The sequence below is a fragment of the Carya illinoinensis genome, chromosome 12 (assembly GCF_018687715.1).
Source record: "Carya illinoinensis cultivar Pawnee chromosome 12, C.illinoinensisPawnee_v1, whole genome shotgun sequence".
NCBI classification, from domain to species: domain Eukaryota; kingdom Viridiplantae; phylum Streptophyta; class Magnoliopsida; order Fagales; family Juglandaceae; genus Carya; species Carya illinoinensis.
Window position 1 is genome coordinate 28,120,687 of NC_056763.1, and position 20,407 is coordinate 28,141,093.

General features: G+C 35.4%; 2 protein-coding genes across 3 annotated transcripts; one reads left to right on the top strand and one right to left on the bottom strand.

The window, feature by feature from the left end:
- The first annotated feature begins 7,051 nt into the window (after positions 1-7,051).
- Positions 7,052-10,188, top strand: LOC122290388 (protein VTE6, chloroplastic-like). 2 transcript variants are annotated; one of them, XR_006236373.1, is made up of 5 exons: positions 7,052-7,535; positions 7,707-7,960; positions 8,162-8,280; positions 9,199-9,303; positions 9,517-9,541. XR_006236373.1 is itself a non-coding variant. In XM_043098034.1 (5 exons), the coding sequence occupies exons 1-5, from the start codon at positions 7,137-7,139 to the stop codon at positions 9,601-9,603; spliced, it is 969 nt and encodes a 322-aa protein (XP_042953968.1). In that variant the 5' UTR covers positions 7,054-7,136; the 3' UTR covers positions 9,604-10,188. The 2 variants fall into 2 exon arrangements, 1 of the variants encoding a protein (XP_042953968.1); XM_043098034.1 differs by having other exon boundaries at positions 7,054-7,535; positions 8,162-8,285; positions 9,517-10,188.
- A 6,606-nt stretch (positions 10,189-16,794) lies between these two features.
- Positions 16,795-19,624, bottom strand: LOC122290385 (B-box zinc finger protein 22-like). The gene is made up of 3 exons (XM_043098032.1): positions 19,215-19,624; positions 18,243-18,671; positions 16,795-17,399 (listed from the first exon to the last, which is right to left on the bottom strand). The coding sequence occupies exons 1-3, from the start codon at positions 19,395-19,397 to the stop codon at positions 17,145-17,147; spliced, it is 867 nt and encodes a 288-aa protein (XP_042953966.1). The 5' UTR covers positions 19,398-19,624; the 3' UTR covers positions 16,795-17,144.
- Positions 19,625-20,407: the final 783 nt, after the last annotated feature.

Below are 20,407 nucleotides of genomic sequence, written 5' to 3' on the forward strand. Positions count from 1 at the left end.
AATAAAAATAATTTATACAAATCATCACTAGAAAAGTAAGGGTGCTACCTGCATCATACAATATGGAATAAATCCCCCCACCCCTGCATGAGGCAGATGGAGAAAATTTTCCTGTCCCCCGCTCCCGGTGTGCGTGGGCAGGATATCCCGTCCAGTATGATAGGGTGCAGATTGGGGGGCAATTCGTCCTCTCCCCGCACCCTTTCTAGGCCTTGAAGTAATTTCTGGGTAAAAAATAACCCAAAAATCTTAGTAATGGGCCAAAAATGGCCCACAAGTTTTTTTTTTTTGTCCAAAAAAGCTTATGAGTCATTTTCAGCCCATAAAATTATAAGTAAAAAAAAATTAAAAACCAGAATAAAAAAAAAAAAAAGTATCTTGGATGTTAATTGATTTTATGGCTAATAAAAATTACTAGTCTAAGAATCTAATACTAATAAACTAATAATAATAACTAAATTATTACAAAATTGAAAGGTTAAACAATTACAAAATTATAAACATAAAAGTGTCCAATGGACATTGTATCAATATTACAAATCATTGAAAACAAAATATGTACAAATAATTAAAAATTGAATATTCTAAAGAGGGACTGATAGAGCTGTCAGCTGTGGCTTGTCTTTGACTGTGAGTCTGTGACACTTGGGACGGCCCGGGCTTGAACACATTTTTATGTTACAAAGGTGCTAGACGTCGTCTCATGTGTTACTACAAAAATTAATATTAAAATTAATAACGATGAAATCAAAATAATAAAATATAATATAATTACCAGGTGGTCCAAATCCAAACTCATCACCACCCTCGTCGTTTTTCTTAAAATCTAAAATATTCGGAACATGAATATCATTTCTCATCGTCTAACTCTGTGTACATATCAATGCCTCTATAGTTGTAGGAGACAATAAATTATGGAAAGGATCCAATATACAACCTCCGGTACTAAAAGCTGACTCTGAGGCAATGGTGCTAATAAGGATTGCCAAAATACAGCAGGCAATCTCAGAAATGATGGGATATTTCTTTGAGGCATTCTTCCACCATCCTAATATATCGAAATTATCATTATCATCTTGGATCATATCCGCTGACAAATAATTGTCTAACTCGAAAACCACCTTCGTAGATTGATAGACTAGTGTGAAATTCTGTGCGAGGGTCTTAGTCCACGGCATTTTGTGCTTCTTTGTAGGAGGCCCGGTCATGGTGTCTGTAGAAGGCGTAGAGGTAGGTGTATATGTCTTGGATGTAGTACCACCCTTAATTGCATTAAACTTATCATACAATTTAGTCAAGGTATCTTGGGCCAATTCATCAATAAGTTCAGTCCATACCTAATCGTGAGCAAATCTCAACCCATATAACAAGCCTGAAACTTTCAGATGGGGATCAAGAATAATAGCCACATATAACAAAATATTCATTCTAGTCAAATCTCTCCAATACTTGTCATATTTTAGCATCATAGTCACTGTCATCCCCATCATCCTTTCATTGAAACCCCTGCGCATATCTTCTAATTATTCTTTTATCCTACATATTTGTTGATAAAACTCATGGGATGTAGGGTACAAAGAACCAGATATATTCAATGTGACATCATAAAATAATCCAAAAAAATTAACAAAAGTATAAACTATCACCCAATCATCATCATTAGGCTTTCATAATCCCCCGTGCTCATCAAAGTATTGGACATATTGGATGTCTTCATCACCCAATAATTGGAAGGCTGCCTTATATTCTTGGGCTGCCTCCAACATCAATAAGGTTGAGTTCCATCTGGTAGGAACATCAGTACAAAGACCCTTATTCGATGTTATGCCTGCAGCCTTTGCAGCAACTTTGAATTTCTTCAATCTAGAAGGAGAAGACCTCACAAATTTCACAGTCATTCTAACTCGTGCAACTAAATCATCAACATTTTTCAACTCCTTAGTGACAATGAAATTTAAAATATGTGCAGCACATCTAACATGTAAATATTCACCACCCAAAAATGTCTTATTTGCATCTTTAAGATAATTTTTTAAATATCCCAATGCAACATCATTAGATGACACATTATTAACCGAAATAGTCAAAATCTTTTCCAACCCCCACTCCTTTATTGCAGCCTTCAAGGCCTTCCCAATCGTCCCACCCTTATGATCAGTTATTTGACAAAATTTAATAATCTTTTTGTGCAAAACCCAATCAGAATCAACAAAATGCACAGTCAACGACATATAATTCATATTTTGGATAGAAGTCCAAGTATCGGTAGTGAGGCAAATTACCAAACCAGCTAATTGGCCTCTTAAAACATATTTATCACGAAAGTACATCTTCTTAATATCCTTTGCCACAGTGTGACGAGAAGGAAATACAAATTTCAGTTCCAACTCTTGGACAAATTCTTGGAACCCTTCACTCTCCACAAACTGAAAAGGTAGCTCGTCCATGATAATCATACGAGCTAACTTCCTTCTACACTCATCGGAATTATACTTCGTATACCCCTTCAATGTTGGACCCCAGCCCCACTACTCTCATCCACCATTTTAATATCTAGTCTAGATTGACCTTTTTCTATTGAGGATCTTAAAATTGGACTCTTCTTGCATCGTTCCTCTAAATGGACTTTCAGCTAGGATGTACCATATTTCTTATAGTGACATCTATAAATTTTCTCACAGTGATTACATTTAGCTTGTGGGTTGTTGGGGTCACCACCCTTTAGTTTAGTAAAGTGTTGTCAAACTATGGATACATGTTTATTGCCATGTGTGGGTTTCGGGGCAGGGTAAGGTGTACTCCTTATAAAAGTAGGAATAGGGTTAGGTTATGGGGTAGGGGTATTGGCTGGGCAAGGCGAGCTATGACTAAAATCTGAAGATATTCCTGATTCTCCAACACAAAAAAAAAAAAAAAAAAAATCAAAGTGCAATTTAACACAATCATTAAAAAACTACATACAAATAGTAGACCCACACATCTTTTTAATTTTTTCTTTAAATTGATTGAAACCCCAAAAACCTTTTAGAAACCCCTCAATTAACATGCATGCATAAAATTATTAAAAATCATATATGATGTCATTCAAGTATTTAATATCATGTATAAAAGAGTATAAAATATAAAATAATAAATAAATAAATTATAAAATGATAGTAACTATTTTATCTTATAGACACGCACACAGGTGATTGTATATTATATAAAAAGGTTCATATGCAATCCAAATGAAATTAAGTATGGTTTATATATAGAAAAATACTTTAACAAAATTTATGAACTTAAATAAATTTATAATATACGTTAGATTATAATAAAAGTAACTAATTTACCTTAACAAAAAACCCTAATTTGTTTGTTTTCAATTAATTTAGGGTTTGGGCACTAAATTGTATTCTCAAACTACAAAAAAAATTAGAGTTTCAGATTAGAACCCTAATTTAAATTAGAGTTCCAATCCTAAACCCTAAAATAATTTTTAATTTAGGGGTTTCAATCAATGAAACCCCCAAAAAAATTAAAGTTTCGAATTGGAACCTTAAATTAAATTAGGGTTCCAATCTGAAACCCTAAATCAATTTAGGAGTTTCATTGATTGAAACCCCAAAATTGATTTAGTTGTTTCAATCAATGATACCCATAACAATCTGAATTCTAAAATAATTTAGGGGTTTCATTGATTGAAACTCCTAAAATTAATATTTCGGATTGGAACCCTAATTTAATTTAGGGTTCCAATCCAAAACCTTAACCCCTAAATCAATTTAGAGGTTTTCAATACAATTAAATTTACAAAAAAAACAATCAATTTAGACGGAATCCAAAACAATCATAGTAAGAAAACCCTAACACTGAATACACGTGCACAATGATCACGAATCCACAACACACAAGTCACAAATCTCATTCTCCATCTCCGATTCAACCCATCATTTCTCTAATTTCTGATCAAAACTTAACAAAAATAAAAAACAACGGAGAAAAAGCATACGAGCTAACTTACCGTGTACCGTCGGCGTGCGTCTGACGTCGTGCGAGAGAGAGGAGAGAACGAGAGCGACTCCAAGTCTCCGACCGAGACTGTAAGAGGGAGGAGAGAACGGGGTACTGGGGTAGGAGAGAGAGAGAGAGAGAGAGAGAGAGAGAGAGAGAGAGAGAGAGAGAGAGAGAGAGAGAGAGAGAGAGAGAGAGAGAGAGAGAGAGAGAGAGTCGGGAGAGAGAGAGAGAGAGAGAGAGAGAGAGGCTTGCTGAAGGGAGGGGGCGACGCCCGGAGGGATAGACAAAACGGCGCCGTTTCATTAAGTGGCCTAATGAAACCGTTTCATAGATAAAACGACGTTGTTTTGTTATATACAAAACGATGTTGTTTTATCTATAATTTGTATTTATTATATATATAATATATATTTATATTATATTATATATATAACGAGGCGAGACGGGGGAAAACCAGACCGGGGTCGTGGCGTATCCGTCCCTAGCTTCTGCTGGGGGTGTTCCATACGGGCGGGGTCCCCCGTATCTTGCCGTTACGGTGCGGATGCCTCGCGGGTGCGGGGCGGAGCAGCGGGTTCCGGGGCCCCACTGCCCACCCCTATAGAAAAGAGAAATCTCATATAAATCCTTATAAAAAAATGGATACCATCTAAAAAAAATATAAAAACTATTTTTCATTAAAAGGACCTAATTTTTTATAAATAATTTATATGAAACTTGTCTATTTAATATTTATACTTAGTATTACTCATAAAATAAATTCCCTTTTATTCCTAATTTATGCAGTGAAATCATTTCAACTCATTTAATCCAATCATTGCAATTTTTTCTAAATTTTCAAATAAAATATAATAAATAATTCAAATTTTTCAAATTTTAAAATAAAAATAATATTTTATTCGACTTTTAATTTTAATTTCTTCTTTATTCACTATTCAAACCAGGCTTAATTGTCTCTCTAGTACATATTCTTTAGAATTTTTCTTATAAAAGTGAGGTGGGAGGTAAAATCATTACAACTTTTACTACTTTCAAATAAAATATAAAACTTAATACAACTTTTTGAAACTAAAATTATATTCAAATAATTTTGCAACTTTTTAATATTTTTATTCGACTTTTATTTTTTTATTTTTCAAAATTCAATAAAACATTTTAACTCAAACCATTTCACTATTATTCACAGTCCAACTACTATTGGCGATGTGTTTTGTACACCCTAGTTGAGTTCTAGCAAACCAAGTCAGGATCTTGCTACGTGCAACACAAAGACAAAGGTGAGCTCGATGGTAGTTTGGGAATTCTCCGATGTCAAAGTCAATATTTATTCTTGTAGAATTACAACAAAATCAAAGTATTTAGAGAGATTATTCATACCTAGAATCTGTTTTTTATACGAAATATCAGGAGTAATTCTATATCCTGTGTCAAGGGTAAACGTCTTGCTTAGGGTTGGAAAAAAAAATGTTGAACCAGTAAACCGAACCGGATTGGTGCGAACCAGTTGGTCTATTTTAGTACTAGTTTCATTTTTATCACAATTGGTCAAAATCGGTTCAGTTTCGATTTTCCTTTTTCTAACACTGGATCAGACCAATTCATATATATATTTTTATTTTTTATATTATATAAAATATTTTTATATGACTTTTTATATTATATATAATTTATATAATTATATATAAAATAATTTTGTATTATATGATAAATTACTAATTAATATAATATTAAATTTTAAAATCCTATACCACTATAGTTTATTGTATTAATAGTTATATTAATACTATATCACTATCTATATTATATATTGCAATATACTATATCACAATATATTATTATATATTGCAATATACTATATAATATACAGGAAAAATCGAATTGAACCAGTAAAATTAAAAGTACCAACTTATGGATGTAATCGGTGCGGTATTGATTTTTTAAATCTCAAAATCGGTATATACCGATTCGTTGTAAAATATATAGAAAATAGAACCGAATTGGACTGATTATACTCTTGGTCTTGCTCACAGTTGTCAAGCCATTATCTCAAATGCGATATTGTTTCTGAGGTGGCACTAACGTGACGTGACACCCAATCTGGCATCTTAACCATAGATGATCGGTGTGGTCACTTTCCATTCCCATTATCAGGCAATGAAGGGTTGTCCGCGATCTCCATTCACTTGATAGCTTAGATTTTTAAATGGTCGGTGTTACCCCCCCCCCCCCCCCCCAAAAAAAAACTTGTTTCCCATGCAAGGGTATGCTCTAGTATAGTTCGTGAGCTGAAACTATTGGTGATTCTTGGGTCCATAGGAGGGGGAGTGATTTGGGCTGATATGAGCTTCAATGTCATGCTCAGACCCAACCCAAGGGCAAGGATGGGAATATCCCTTCAACTACTATTTAACGTAATTATAAAATATTCTAAATATTTAAACGGACCTAAATTCTTGTTATGAAAAAATTAGAATAATTTTAATGAAAGATGACTTCCTACTTAAGTGAGAATGACTTATTTAAAAAAGAAAAAGAAATACTAGATATAATTTTAAAGCGTGAGGTTTTATACATTTTATTTTAAAAAAATGAAACTCACTATTAAAAAGTAAGTATTTTCATATGAGTTTAAGAGAGAGTTAGATTTGAACAACTTAAACGCATAAATCATTTCCCTTAAAAAATGAATTAAAACATCAAATATTCAAGAAGACTATTTCATGTAATTAAACAAAATACATAATTTAAAATAATAATATTATACACCACGTCCATATCTCATTTTTATTCCATTATATAAGATGTGATATATTTAATATATGATAATAAAAAAATATTTAATGGTAATAAATATGTTACATCTTTTATTATGAAATGAAAATAAAATAATAATGTAGCATATATAAGATTTTCTAATTTAAAATGGAGTAGTATTACATATTTACATGTAGTTATACTTTTTATTTATAAAATTTTAAATTTTAAAAATTCCAATATATTTAAAAAGTTTATAAAATTTTCTTAATTACGTTCAGATTTTGCTTCAAAATATCAACTAAAAAGTTGCCGAGGGATTAAGGCCCTCCAACTTTTCCCTTTTCCTTCGGCTTTGGTTCACAGAAAAAAAGCCGCAAGAAACGATGGCTGTGTCAATTTCAGCTCCTCTTCTTCACCACAGACCCATTTCAGTCTCTCCATTCCAGTCCCGGTTCCACCACTCCACTTCCTTCCCCAGCAGAAGGGCCCTAATTCCCTTCCAAAACCCTAACCCCAACCCTAGTAGACCTCTGAAGATGGTGGTGGCCCATGCAGGCAGCGTACATAGCGCAGTATCGGAGGCAATGAAGTTGATGCAATCGTCCCCTCCCACCTGGCCGTCCGCCCTCCTCACCAACCTCGTCATCTTTGTTCTGGGTTCCCCGATTCTGGTCTCCGGGCTCTCTCTCCCAGGCATTGGGGCCGCTTTCCTTCTGGGCACTCTCACTTGGCGCGCATTTGGTCCCCCTGGCTTCATTCTCGTTGCCACCTACTTCATCATTGTAAGCTCAACAAAAAACATGAAAAGAAAAGAAAAGAAATTTCTCCTCTTACTCACCACTTGTGTCTGAGATTTGATTTGTCTCTTTATAGTGACTATTTCTTAGTAATGTTATTTTTTTATTCTTCTATTTAATGGGGTTCGATTATTTTTTATTTTTTTATACTCGTAGGGAACCGCAGCAACAAAACTGAAAATGGCACAGAAGGAGGCTCAGGGGGTTGCCGAGAAGAGAAAAGGAAGAAGAGGACCAGCCAGTGTTATCGGTTCCAGTGCTGCTGGTTGCGTCTGTGCTGTTCTTTCAATATTTGGATTAGGGGGAGAGGCCTTTTATCGGGTTTGGAAACTCGGATTTATTGCCAGCTTTTGTACAAAGTTGAGTGATACTGTATCGAGTGAGGTAGGGAAGGCATATGGCAAAACAACGTAAGTAAGGCATCTTCTGGTGTGGTTTGGGCACTTTTGTTTACTGTTGTCCGTTCTCCAATGAATTTGGAAATAGATTTTGGTGGAATTTCAGAGCCCTTATATTTCTTGTTTGATACTTTTTCCCTCGTGTATTTTGATATTTGCTTCTACAACAGCTCACTCTTTGTTGCCAATCACCAAATTGGTGCTTCTGATCAGGTATTTAGTTACCACACTTAAGGTAGTCCCAAGGGGAACAGAAGGGGCTGTGAGTGTCGAGGGAACGATTGCTGGACTTTTAGCTTCATTTCTTCTTGCCTTCGTTAGTTGTCTCATGGGTGAGGTACTCTTTACCATCTTCTCACTCAATTAGGAATACGTTTTTTTTTTTTTTAATTTATTTATTATTATTATTTTTTAATTTCCTCGGGAATTTCCCTTTCTTCGTTTTATACTTCATCTCCTTCCTTTCCCATTTGTTTGTTTACCTCGTCTCCATTGTAAGCCAAACTTGACGAATATTGGCAATCTAAACTCTTCTCTATTTCTAGGAAAAACTGAAATATGTTGTTTTTGTAGAAGTTTTTAATCACCTCTTTCATCCAATTAGGTGGATTTTTGTCCGTGCCCACAATATAAATGATGTATAAGAATTTTGTAAATGGAAATCTTAAACCCATAATATCCTTTAAAATCAAGTAAATATTTGGGGTGAACCAGTTCAATGTTCATCGAAGACTGAAACTAGCATTCATGTTTCAAGACTTTTAACAGCTCATGACTGCAAGATAAGCAGTTGATTTTAATAAGAGGCATGCTATGTTCTACACTTCCATTCCACTCCCATCACGTTATGCTCATGTGGCATTTTCTATCAACTATTATATAAGCTCTTATTTTTTAGAATAGCAAATTCAAGGATTAATGAATAATGACACGTTAATATAGTAATATGCGGTATTCCTTTTAATAAAGCTTATAAACAAAGCACTTTGTTTTATAAATATTAATGGTATATCTTTTCTACAGAAGTTAGCCCTCTTTACTCGTGATATATCTCTTTAACTAAAAAATATAAACCATGCAACTAAGCAAAAAGTTGTTCTTTTGTTTTTGTACTAAATTAGCTCAATATCTGTCATTTATGTGTTGTCGCTTCATTAGTGAACGGGTTTATAATTAATCAGCTCAAACAATTAAGCTTTTGGTTATTGTGAGATGTGTAAACTTTTTTTTGGTACTATTTGGTGAAACAGCTAGGTGCAGCTGAAGCAATTATATGCGTAATAGCTTCCCAGATTGCTAATGTTGGAGAAAGCATAATAGGTGCTGTACTTCAAGAGAAGGAAGGATTTCGATGGGTAGGCAGCCCTTCAGATTATTACTTGGTTCATGAGATGCTGGGTTTTGTATGTTATAGTAAAGAGACCATTAGTCAGTTTGAACTTTGGACTAATTAACGATATAGGCAAATTCATGTAGAAGTTTTGAAGGCGTGGTTTTTGATGGGTTCTGTTGTGGCTAGGCTTGGCTAAAAGGATTTCTTATGGTTGTCTTTCTGCTCTGTTTTGCAGCTCAACAACGATGTTGTCAATATTATCAACATATCAATGGGTAGCATTATAGCCGTTCTGATGCAGCAGGTTGCATTCCGAAACTGATCGGTGTGAATTCACTCAACACGCCTATTCAGCATACAGGGAATGCGGACCTTATTACTTCCCTTCTCCTTTTTGTTGCTATCCTCGAAAAGCCTCCCTCTCTTTTCCTTCCCAACCTCCTACCTTTCCAGAGCAGAACAATTTCCTGCTATATCCCCCATCAACCAATAAGTTAGTAATGGTCAAAGACTCGGCTTTCGATTCGGAGCACACAAGAAGTAGCTCCGCCAAGGTGCACCAAATCTGCTCAGGAAGTGTACAAATCTAACTAGCAAAACAATGCGATCAGCGCATAGGGAGAATTATTTAATTCTCTCTCATAGAACCCCATTTGTTTCCAACGAGCATTTCGCATTCTTATTGCTAATGACAACAGTTTCAATGCTAGCGATGCTAATATGATACTCGCTGCTATATCACGTGTCTTACTGCATAGATTGTATAGAAGCTTGTACTTGGTGTAGTTATTCAGGAAAGGCAAAAATCTATACGATGATTGCCACAACATTGCTTAATTTTCTCGTATTAAGCTCATCTTAGTTTTACAGAGACTTGGTCGATGAAAGCAAGCATCTGATTGATAAACTCACGTTCTTCTTCCGTGGTTGCTGTTTTTTCGTTGCCATGAAAACTTATTCCCATCACTTCCTGCTCATGATAATTTTTAGTTTTTACTACACGCGAAATGGAGAGAATCTTTTTACAGAATGGATATCCCATTCTGCCAATATATGTACGTTGATAATACATGCATCATCATTACTTCACATAAGGGTGGTGCTACTGTGCCGCCTCCCGGTGACCGCTGCAGCTGACCGCATGACGTGGCATGCCATGTGGTATTTAAAAAAAAAAAAAAAAAAAAACGGAAACGAATTCGAACGAACGGCTGAAAATCACGTTAAGAACCCTTCGTCCAGTCGTTGTGTCCTCCCTCGCCGTCCCCGTGGCCATCCCTTCGCAGAACACCGTCATGAGTGGTTCCGTCGCCAACCACCAGTTCCCTCCTCCACGAGAACGGGCCCATAGCATAGATCTTCTACCCTCCTCCCCAAGAGCCTTCCGTCACGTAAATTAAAAACAACGAGCGGTAAATAAAATACAAAACCGAGTTTGTGAAGACTAGCAGAACTTGTTGAGAATAGAGAACCCTAGCACAACCATGTTGTGAAGACAGAACCGGCCAAACTAGCATTTGCCGCTGCAAGGATTATCTCCATTTTCCAATTTTTTAACTGGATTTTGATGCTGATAATTTCTATTGCATTTTACAGTTTTTATCTCGTCAAACCTCAAAGTTGCCCAGCGCTGAAAGTCACCTGGTCGTCACAAGAGTAGAAGACCCTAGCAACCATCGAAGGTTCCACTTTGTCATCTGGTAGATTTGTAAGCGAACTCACCACCATTTACAAATTATTAAATTTTTTATTTTTTGTGATTTTTATGGCAACGAGGATGATAAAGATTGGTGCTTGTATACTTTGAGAACTTGTGGTGGCTTTGGGGGATGGCGGTTGGTGGGTGTTTGATGGTAATTTTTTTTTGGTTTCATAGTAATTGTTTTTGGGGCTTTTCTGGGAAGGATGAGAGGAGAGATCCCAGTACTAGTGTTGAAGAGCTTCTAATCATCATTTTTGTCACTTTTGTATGATTCCTTAGGATTTGTTTTTGCATTGTTGTCATTTTGGTGAAGGCTCTGTTTTTAACGCATGGCAAAAACTTTTTCTTCTGCTCTGTTTTAGCTGGGATTTTGGGTGGATGGTTCTCAGGTCATACCAAAAGCAATTAATTTGATTAACTTTAGAATAGGCAGCTCATGCTCATTTTATTAATTTTATTAACTCATGAAGCAGTTAATTTTATTAACTTATGAATGATGCTTGGTGAAGTGAAGATTTCAAGTGGAGATGCCTATGGCATCTTGGAATGCCGTCCCAATTAGTTTCTGCCTTTACTAAAGTAGTACATGTAAAATGAGAAAAAATAGTATTTTTGAAGCATTTGTTGTTATCTCCACTAGTCTGAAAATGTGTTTCCTTAACAATGTTCTTATTAATATTTTTGGGCTTATGTTTGTAGTATTTTAATTTCTCATCCATTTGCTTGGAGAAAATTATATGCTAATTGAGTTATCCATATGCATTATACGCTTTGTTCTGAACAATTTTGTTTCCGTCCTAGAATATGGTTTTGACTGCTCTAATTTTTCTACAGATTTTGGCAATTTTAATTTGGATGGCAGATGCTGAACTGGAAATGATCTTCACTATCATGTTGCAGTGCATAGGGGCGGTGTATTGAAGCAATAAGTGTTAACAATGAAATGATGAATAGAATCGATGAGTAGAGCTAAGTTTGTTTGTATATGGAAACTTGGAAAGTCTATATGTATATGGAAGCTCTTTGTATTTGTTGAGACTTTGAATCTTCTCATGAATAAATTTCCAAGTGCTGTTTTTAAGTGTTTGTTTTTCTACCAAGGGGCAAGGATGGATGGAAAATGTGCAGAATTTTTCTTTTGAAAATGTACTGCAAAACAACAGATGCCAGAGAACATAATATAAGTTAATTAAATGAGTCAAAAGAACATATTAATGTCAGTATCATTAGAGCACATAGATGCCACCAACAAACACCCAACAACAAGGGTTCAAAACACTTTCATTACAAAAGCACGTCCTAAATACAACAGGCAAGGGTTCAAACTCGACTCATTTACAACAAACACTCAATAGCAAGGGTTCAAAACACTTTCATTACAAAAGATGTACAACAAGAAGGGTTCAAACAAAATCTTTTTCAAGAAACAACCAACAGCAAGGCTGGTGGTACATCATAAATACAACAATGCATTCATGGCTGCCACCATCTATGCTGGTGTAGATCATCATCTTGACTCGAGAGATGCAATCACGAAGGTTGCACTTGTAATGGAGGTGGAGGAGCAGTTGAGGGAGTAGAAAAATTATCTCGCGCATGTGTCCAAACTTGACTTTCTTGATCTTGTAGCCAAGATACCTAGGAAAAATATAGGAGAATTTTATGGGTTTTGTATATATACAAAAGAAAAGAACAGCAAATGGATAAGAAATTAAAATACTAAAAACATAAGTCCAAAATCCAAGCAAAAACATAGCACTATCCACCCAAAATCACAGCAAAAGCAGAGCACTATCCACCCAACTAAAATCAATTGAATAATGCTAGCCTTTCAGTTCAAACTTTTATTATAGAAATATAAAAGAGAAAAGAACATGTAGTGGGAATAAAGTCTTTTATAGGTGCACTAAATAGTGATAGTTTTTCAATGAAAATAGCAGGCCATAACAATTATCAAAAAATGGAAGGTTCGTGCTTCAAAACTAGCAAGTCATAACAATCTCTTCAACATCATCCCCATCCCTTGCAAAGTTGTTCACTTTTAAATACAATCAAAGAAATCAAACAAGCAAGTGTACAAAGAAACCAGAGAGATTTAAACCCAAAAATAAAAATAAACAAAGAAAACATTTAGTATGGTAGCAACATCACCAAGATCACTATAAGCCCAAAATAAAAGTAAAAACTGAGCATTATAAGCCCAAAATTCAAGCAAACATAGAGCACTATCCACCTAAAATCCCAGCAAAAACATATCATCATCCACCCAATACACATCAATTTAGTAATAGCAAATGGAAAAGTAATTTAATAACTACAAACATAGGCCCAACATTCAAGCAAAAATATTCTGTATTGGAAATTTGTATGACTAAAAGTACGTCACTAAAAGCAACAAATACAAAGTCGGTGGGTCAAGATTAGAGAAGTACCAATACACAGAGACAACCATCTAGAAGCTATCGGTGAGTCTAGGCAAGCTCAATACACAGAGACAAGGTCACGGCTACCTAACAGAGATGAAGAAATTGTTTTTTAAAAGCACCTACAATTTTTACCATTTGCTTCCGGCGTGGTGTGACTCGTGAGGGTGGAATGGAGAGAGATGAAGGCTTCGAATCGCCTCGAATCTTAGTGAGGACGAAATACTACGTGGATTCGAATCGGGAGGCGTAGAATCGTGGTGAGGATGAAGTACTGTGTGGAGTCGAAAATGGTGGTCTGGAGTTTCTGTGTGGAGTAAAAAATGGTGGTCTGAAAATATTGAGGATGAAAAACTCACCACAGATAGGGTCGATAATGGTCGTCGGCGCTGTGAGGCAGGGGAGCAGGTTGCTGCGAGATGGGGGCTAGGGTTTGGATACACTTGCAGAATGGAGTTGAACGGACGAATCGTGTTTTTCTTTATTTTTTGTTTTCACGTGACGACGTGGCATAGGCCACGTCAAGCGGTCAATTGGAGCGGGTATCTTCAAGCGACAAAGTAGCATTATTCATTCACATAAATGACTGATGGCTATGGAGTCAGGTGACTCAGATCACAAAACTGTCAGAACTATTTTATTATCAAATTAGTATATAAAGCACGTTATCTATGTCATTTAAATTAAAAAAATTACAATCAGGTTATGTCGCTTTTATAAAATATGCTTTACATCAAAAGAAAAATGATATTTACAGTCGTAATTATACAAACAACGTACAGTCTTTTTGAAAAAAATGAATTAATATGAGACTCACATGAAAAAAAAAAACTAACTTTTTAGTCGTGAATCTCACTTTTTTTCAAAGCGATTGCGTGACGTTTACAATTTTACGACTGTATGTAGTGTTGCTCATTTAAAAATAGAATTTTTTAACTGGCAAACAAATTAGGTATAAGTTGAAGAAGACTAGAGTTCTCGCTAGTGTTCCGGAGAGAGAACTCAAGTTATCAACCTATTCTTTTTAAAAAAATTATTATACTCACACTATACAATTATTAAGAAAAAATAAAAATAAAAAAATGTAGTGAGTAGCTGCTAAATAAAATTTTTCTTTTAAGAATTCAATAATATTTCATAAAGACTGCTACAGTCATAAAAAAATTATATAAATTGATATAATTTTATATGATATATTAGTTTTATTTTATAATTTGACAGATTAATTCATATCATATTAATTTATAAAATTATTTTTATATAATTATTTTATAACTGGAATATTTATCTTTTGTAAACTCGGATCTCTCGCCTTTCTCAGAGGGCAACACAAGTTTTCTATTCAATGTTTCATGCCCCACGAAATTGAAAAATGCTATGTACAACCGGGTTATAACCCCGCCGCAGCCTCGTATCCTACATGGCTTAAAAATAATACAGCGTCGTTTTCTCTTTTGTAATTCTCTCTTTATTCTGAAATCGTGCCTTCGTGCTTCCTTCAGAGTCTCAGACCTCTCTCTCTCTCTCTCTCTCTCTCTCTCTCTCTCTCTCTCTCTCTCTCTCTCTCTCTCTCTCTCTCTCCTTCGAATTCCCCTTTCTCATCCCTCAAATCTGCGAAGCCCGTCTTCTTCTCTCTTCTCCATGAAACTCGTGAAGCTCCATCCCTGTCGTTCTCCCTCTCCCCCAAACCTCCAAGCCGCCGGGGCCGTGTCCCTGCCAGACGGTCGCTTCAGCCTGCGCATCTATGGCTAGTAGATATCTAAGTCGCGGTTGTTGTCGTTGGTGAGAGAGAGGTCTACGATCACCATGAGAGGTCCAATGTGATTCGATTCTTCAAGGAGTGCCTTTTTTTTTTCCCTTCATGTTGTTCTCCTAGTTTGACATTCTTTACATATTTCTTCAAATTTCGTTTTAAAAAATTTTTGGTAACATGGTTTCGGTTCTGTTTGTGTTGCTTCTGAGAATCCAAAACATGTTCCTGATTTTGCTTCTGTAGCTTCGAAGATTGTACCGATTACTTGGTTGGCCGTTGCAGTTGGTTGGTTTCGGTTTTGGAGCAAAGGAAACATGAAAGTGAAGAATCAACATTCTATCCTGAAAAATTACTTTGACCCAAACATTTCCTTGAAAGACTCGCTTTGAAAGAAACTGATCAAAGTAAATAATAGCTATGTAAGCCGTATGAGATTTAAAACCAAAGATTGTCCAAGTCCTTAATCTCCCCTACACCTTCTCTTTACCTGCACCACTCAAGATAGCCACCTGGACTGCAAAACCATAGGCAACGTCCTCATCAAAATTGATGCTTTTGCAGAGCTCGTTGGACATGGCCATAAGAAAATATCGAGTGACAATCAAATATGTGAGAAACAGTGGAGAAACGAATGTATACTCCATCAGGAAAGAATTGAAAAGCTAGAAAAATATATGTTTGTTTCTTAAAAAAGTGTAGGCAAATAAATAAATCTGAGTGATTTTCTTTTTCATATGTCCGAAAATCGCTTGAGGAAATGAGGAGCAAAGAAATCGTATGGCTGGAGAGATAAAGACAGTGAGAAGTTGAGAAACTTCTAATTTTTTTTTTAATTATTATTTTTTTATTAATATTTTAATTACCACATCAATCCCGGATGCGGAGGGTTATTTCCCGGAAGTATGTAACCGTTCTGCATTAAATTACAGATGATGTAACGTATGATCTGCTCCTTCAAGCATTTGAACCACCGCCATTAAGATCTTTCAATGCAGACTCTATTTATATTTCGAAGTTGGCGTGCATATCTGACTCCCACCAGTCAGTTTTGTATAGCAGGACAACCTATAGTGTAAGAAGGGGCATTTAAGGCCATTAAATGCATTAATACTGCATTTTTATATATTGATACTGCAGTTTTTTTTTTTTTACTGGACGATCGACATAAGAAGTAAGAGAAATATTATTTCTATCTGAAAAGTGTCTCGTGTGCAGGTTTTTTTTTTTTTTACCAAGTAATTAAGGAACTTTTTTTAAATAATGTTGTTTTTTTAATTTTTTTTAAAAATATTTATGATTATTAAAAAAATGTATAAAAAAAGAAAAAAAAAATGAAATGCATGGCCCGGGATGTATTTTCGGGAGATGCCTAAGTTACCACTAACAAACGGGTTATAAAGAGTAAAAAGTAGGGGCAAGTTTACATTTCATCGTATTGAGAAGCCAAGAGCCTAAGCTTGAAAGTTGAAGCTATGAAAAATGGAGAATATGAAGTTCAATCTCAAATGCCACACAATGATAGGCCACAGACGACATTACGTTATCCCATAGGTTGTTGGTCAGAGACTGCTATGTTCTTTGCGAAAAACAACGTACACGTCGCGTAGAGAAGTTTGGGGGTAGATGGACTTGCGATACGGCAAAAGGAACATAAAAATTAAAATCCCAACCAACAACTGTTTGCTTTCACATGGACAATAAAAGCCAAACAACCAAATGCATATGAAAGAGACCTATTCACAAAACCAATGAAAAGGGAAAGGAAAAAGGAGAGAGGGAGATATACTTACAGAGGAAAGTGCCAGTTCAGTTGGAATTACAAACACACATTTCTAACTTTAAGCTGCTTATTATGGACCCTGAAGGAGAAGGAAATACCTAAAAATGCTATTGGCACACACGGCCCAAACCAGGCGCAGTCCAAACCCAGAGACATCCAAATTATGGAATTTAGGGACCAGAAATTAGATTTGCCTCCGCCTTTTTTAGAGTGCGTGATTATGTTGGCAATGCATGGGATTCTGAACACGCAAGTGGCTCATATCAGGAACAAAAACTGCACCTTCCGACAAATTCTGAGAGTTTTTCGGCTGGTGTAATCCTGAGGCAGTAGGTGGAGAAGGGACCTGCGGCACTGCCCATGAGGCCTCCGGCACCTGACCCAAACACTCTTCATCCTCCAGTTCTTCACAAGCTCTTAAAAATGGGGAATCAGAGTCCCCGAGTGTGTCACGATCAGCCTGGAGCAAAAATCATTTATTAAAAAAGGCAAACCTGTGGACCATAATTATTGTACACGCAGGTGACACAACAACCATCATGCAACACCAAATCTATGAAAAAGCTTAAAACTCTATGGTAATTTGCATACAGCTGTATACAACATGGAGCTAGCAAAATCAGCTGGCATAGATACTTCTCAAGAGGAGAGCGGCAGGCACATCACATTCCTCCAACTCCCTTTGACCTTAATACTGAAATAGAGGTATTTCAAAAAAAAAAAAAAAAAAAAAATACTGAAATAGAGTTATGCTAACATAATACACGATAGCCATTCTGATTCAACATGCCATATACAGTAGAAGACGTGTATTCCTCTATATTAACAATAAACGAACAGAATAAGTGCATACTTTAAAATAAATATATACTTATCAATATGTAATTTGTCTCATTGAGAACGAGTGCTACCATTTCCGTGTCCTTCCTAGTTATAGAGAATAATCTGCAATGACATTTCCATGAGAAATTTATCCTTCAGCTCTGATCAGCTATTGCAAAGCGTAACTAAAAAACTTAAGGGCACTACATCAACCTTGATTTTTTTGTTATAAGTACATCACTCCTGAGTGTTTGATCCACGATCCGTTTCAAGCCAACAAAATTTACCACACCATCACTATATATAAACCCACAAGCAAGACATACTTGCCCATCAACCAGTCGGATATAGAAATAGTTAATGGCCATCCTAGTAGAGAAAAAAATTCAAGTCCCAAAGCAAAAGATTCAATCAAAGGAAAGACACTACAATGCTAAAATATGGCTTTACTCGGATGTTCATGGGATAGATATAAGCATACCTTAGATGATCCGTTGTCCATGCAGCCATAAATCTGATTGAATTCAGGAAGCCCAAGATATTCATCTATAGGCCATTGGGGAATGACTCCAGCAACAGAACCCCCAGTATAGGGTACGTTTGGTGCTGCAAAGTCCCCAACTCCACCAACATGGCTGGGTAATACTTCATTGGATTGCCCAGCCGATGGAGACAATGAGTCTCTTCTAGAACCAGAATGCGCTTTAGTTTCCAGGACTTTTTCCCTCGAACTTGCCTTCACTGAGGAAGACGAAGCAACAGGTTTGGTAAATTCAAGACCAACTTTAACACCAGTTAGCAAAAATCTCTGATGCGTGGACACATAAGCATTCGCTGTATGTATGGCAACATCACATTTTCTGCAGAGTAAAGCTCGATCCTCTAGACAAAAGAAGTAGCCAACTGTCTCCTGTAACGGGTGTGAAATAAAAGCAAAAGTTGATTAAAAACACGGGGAAAAAAAAAAAAAAAAGATTATAAGGGATGACCACTTCCTCAGTCATATTTTTAAAGAAGATGAGAACAAATTCATTAAGCATGCACATTAGATATTTTCAAGAGCTAAGTTCAATACTAATAAATTTCTATTTTCGACAAATAAAGATCACAATTTCCAGAAATAAGCTGGAAATAGATATTTCTGACAAGCTGAAGATGTATAAATAAAATTCACAAAAACAAAATAAGACAGGTGCTCATATTATAATTGTGTCATCTGAACTAGCTTTTTAGAAACCAAGATGTTTCTAATACCAACTTCTAACAGGAACAATTACAGTAAAGCATCTGTCCTTTTTCGTACATGCTTCTAAATAGGTGAATCAAACACGAGGCGCTCTCCCTTCAAAAATCCTTAAAAAGCAGGCTTAGAAATATTCAGAAGTGTTAGGTGGAAATAAGAGATAAATATATATATATATTTTTGATAAGCAATATAGAGATAAATATATACCTGGCAGATGTCACATTTGGGAATCTGAGACGAGGAGCTCGAGAGAGGGACCCTCTGGTGCATGATGGCAAGCTTGTTGGCCGAGTGAATCTTCTCGTCACAGGCCCAACACAGCGCCGCCTCGTCCGCGCAGCACAGCACCGCCGCCTCTGCCGCCTCGCACACGTTGCACTGTATCTTCATCGCTTCCTCAGTCCCTTTTCCACTTCTATAACTCTCTCTCTATCCCTGCGAGCTGGAATCTAGCGAAATCAATTCCAGCGATGGAGGAATTGAAAGTCCTAAAAATTGGGAATTTGGTATTTTCCTCTGGAGAGGGAGGGAGATAAGAGGGTTTAAGATGGGTAGAGGTCGTGTTCCTTGGAAAGATTTTCTGAAGGCTGCGTGTTGGGGACTCTGTCTACGTGGCGTCCTCTCTGGACATTGTTATGGCTTGGAAGATTTTAATCAGGATTTCGTTTATATTGATATTCATTTATCGGATAAATGGATTTAAAAGAGATTTTTTGAATTTGTGGTATGTTTGTCAACGAGACGGGATAAAATTTCTCAAAATTTCTCTCTATTTTTAATTATTATCTCATCATGATTTTAAAAATTTTAAAATAAAATATAAATATTAATACAATTTTTAAAAAAATTTAAGGAATCTAAAATTTAAGTTTGACAAATAAGATAAAACACAGAATTTTTATATTATCTTATCTCATCATTATAATTTTTTTAAATTTTTACATAAAATATAATAAATAATTTAACATTTTCAAATCTTAAAATAATAATAATATTAAAAAAATAATATTTTAAACTTTTATCTAAAATAAAAAATTCTCATCTCACTTATCAAACCTACCAGATTAGGTTGGATACTATTTTATTTTTAATATATAATTTATCTTAAGCTCCAAATTCTATTTAATAAAAATGAATTACAAATTAGCGTAACGTAACAATGACTTTCGAATCCCTTTATTCCTAAAGTTTATCTAAATAAAAAGATTTTAAAATTAAGACATTTTAGTCTTTTGAATTAAAATCAAAATTAAAATTTATTTATCCAAATGCAACTTTACCAAATTATTTTTTCTGCAGAAGAGTTTATATTAACTTTTTTTAGTCAAGATTGGCATTGTCTTTGTTAAATTATCATGTATTATATTTTTCATAAATAGAAAACCATGTTTATACAAAAT

Coding starts and splice junctions, on each gene's coding strand:
- LOC122290388 (XM_043098034.1), top strand. CDS start 7,137: ATGGCTGTGTCAATTTCAGCTCCTCTTCTTCACCACAGACCCATTTCA. Junction 7,961..8,161: donor AAGGCATATGGCAAAACAAC/GTAAGTAAGGCA, acceptor GCTTCTGATCAG/GTATTTAGTTACCACACTTA. Junction 9,304..9,516: donor AGAAGGAAGGATTTCGATGG/GTAGGCAGCCCT, acceptor TCTGTTTTGCAG/CTCAACAACGATGTTGTCAA.
- LOC122290385 (XM_043098032.1), bottom strand. CDS start 19,397: ATGAAGATACAGTGCAACGTGTGCGAGGCGGCAGAGGCGGCGGTGCTG. Junction 18,672..19,214: donor CCAAATGTGACATCTGCCAG/GTATATATTTAT, acceptor CACCCGTTACAG/GAGACAGTTGGCTACTTCTT. Junction 17,400..18,242: donor TGGACAACGGATCATCTAAG/GTATGCTTATAT, acceptor TTTTTGCTCCAG/GCTGATCGTGACACACTCGG.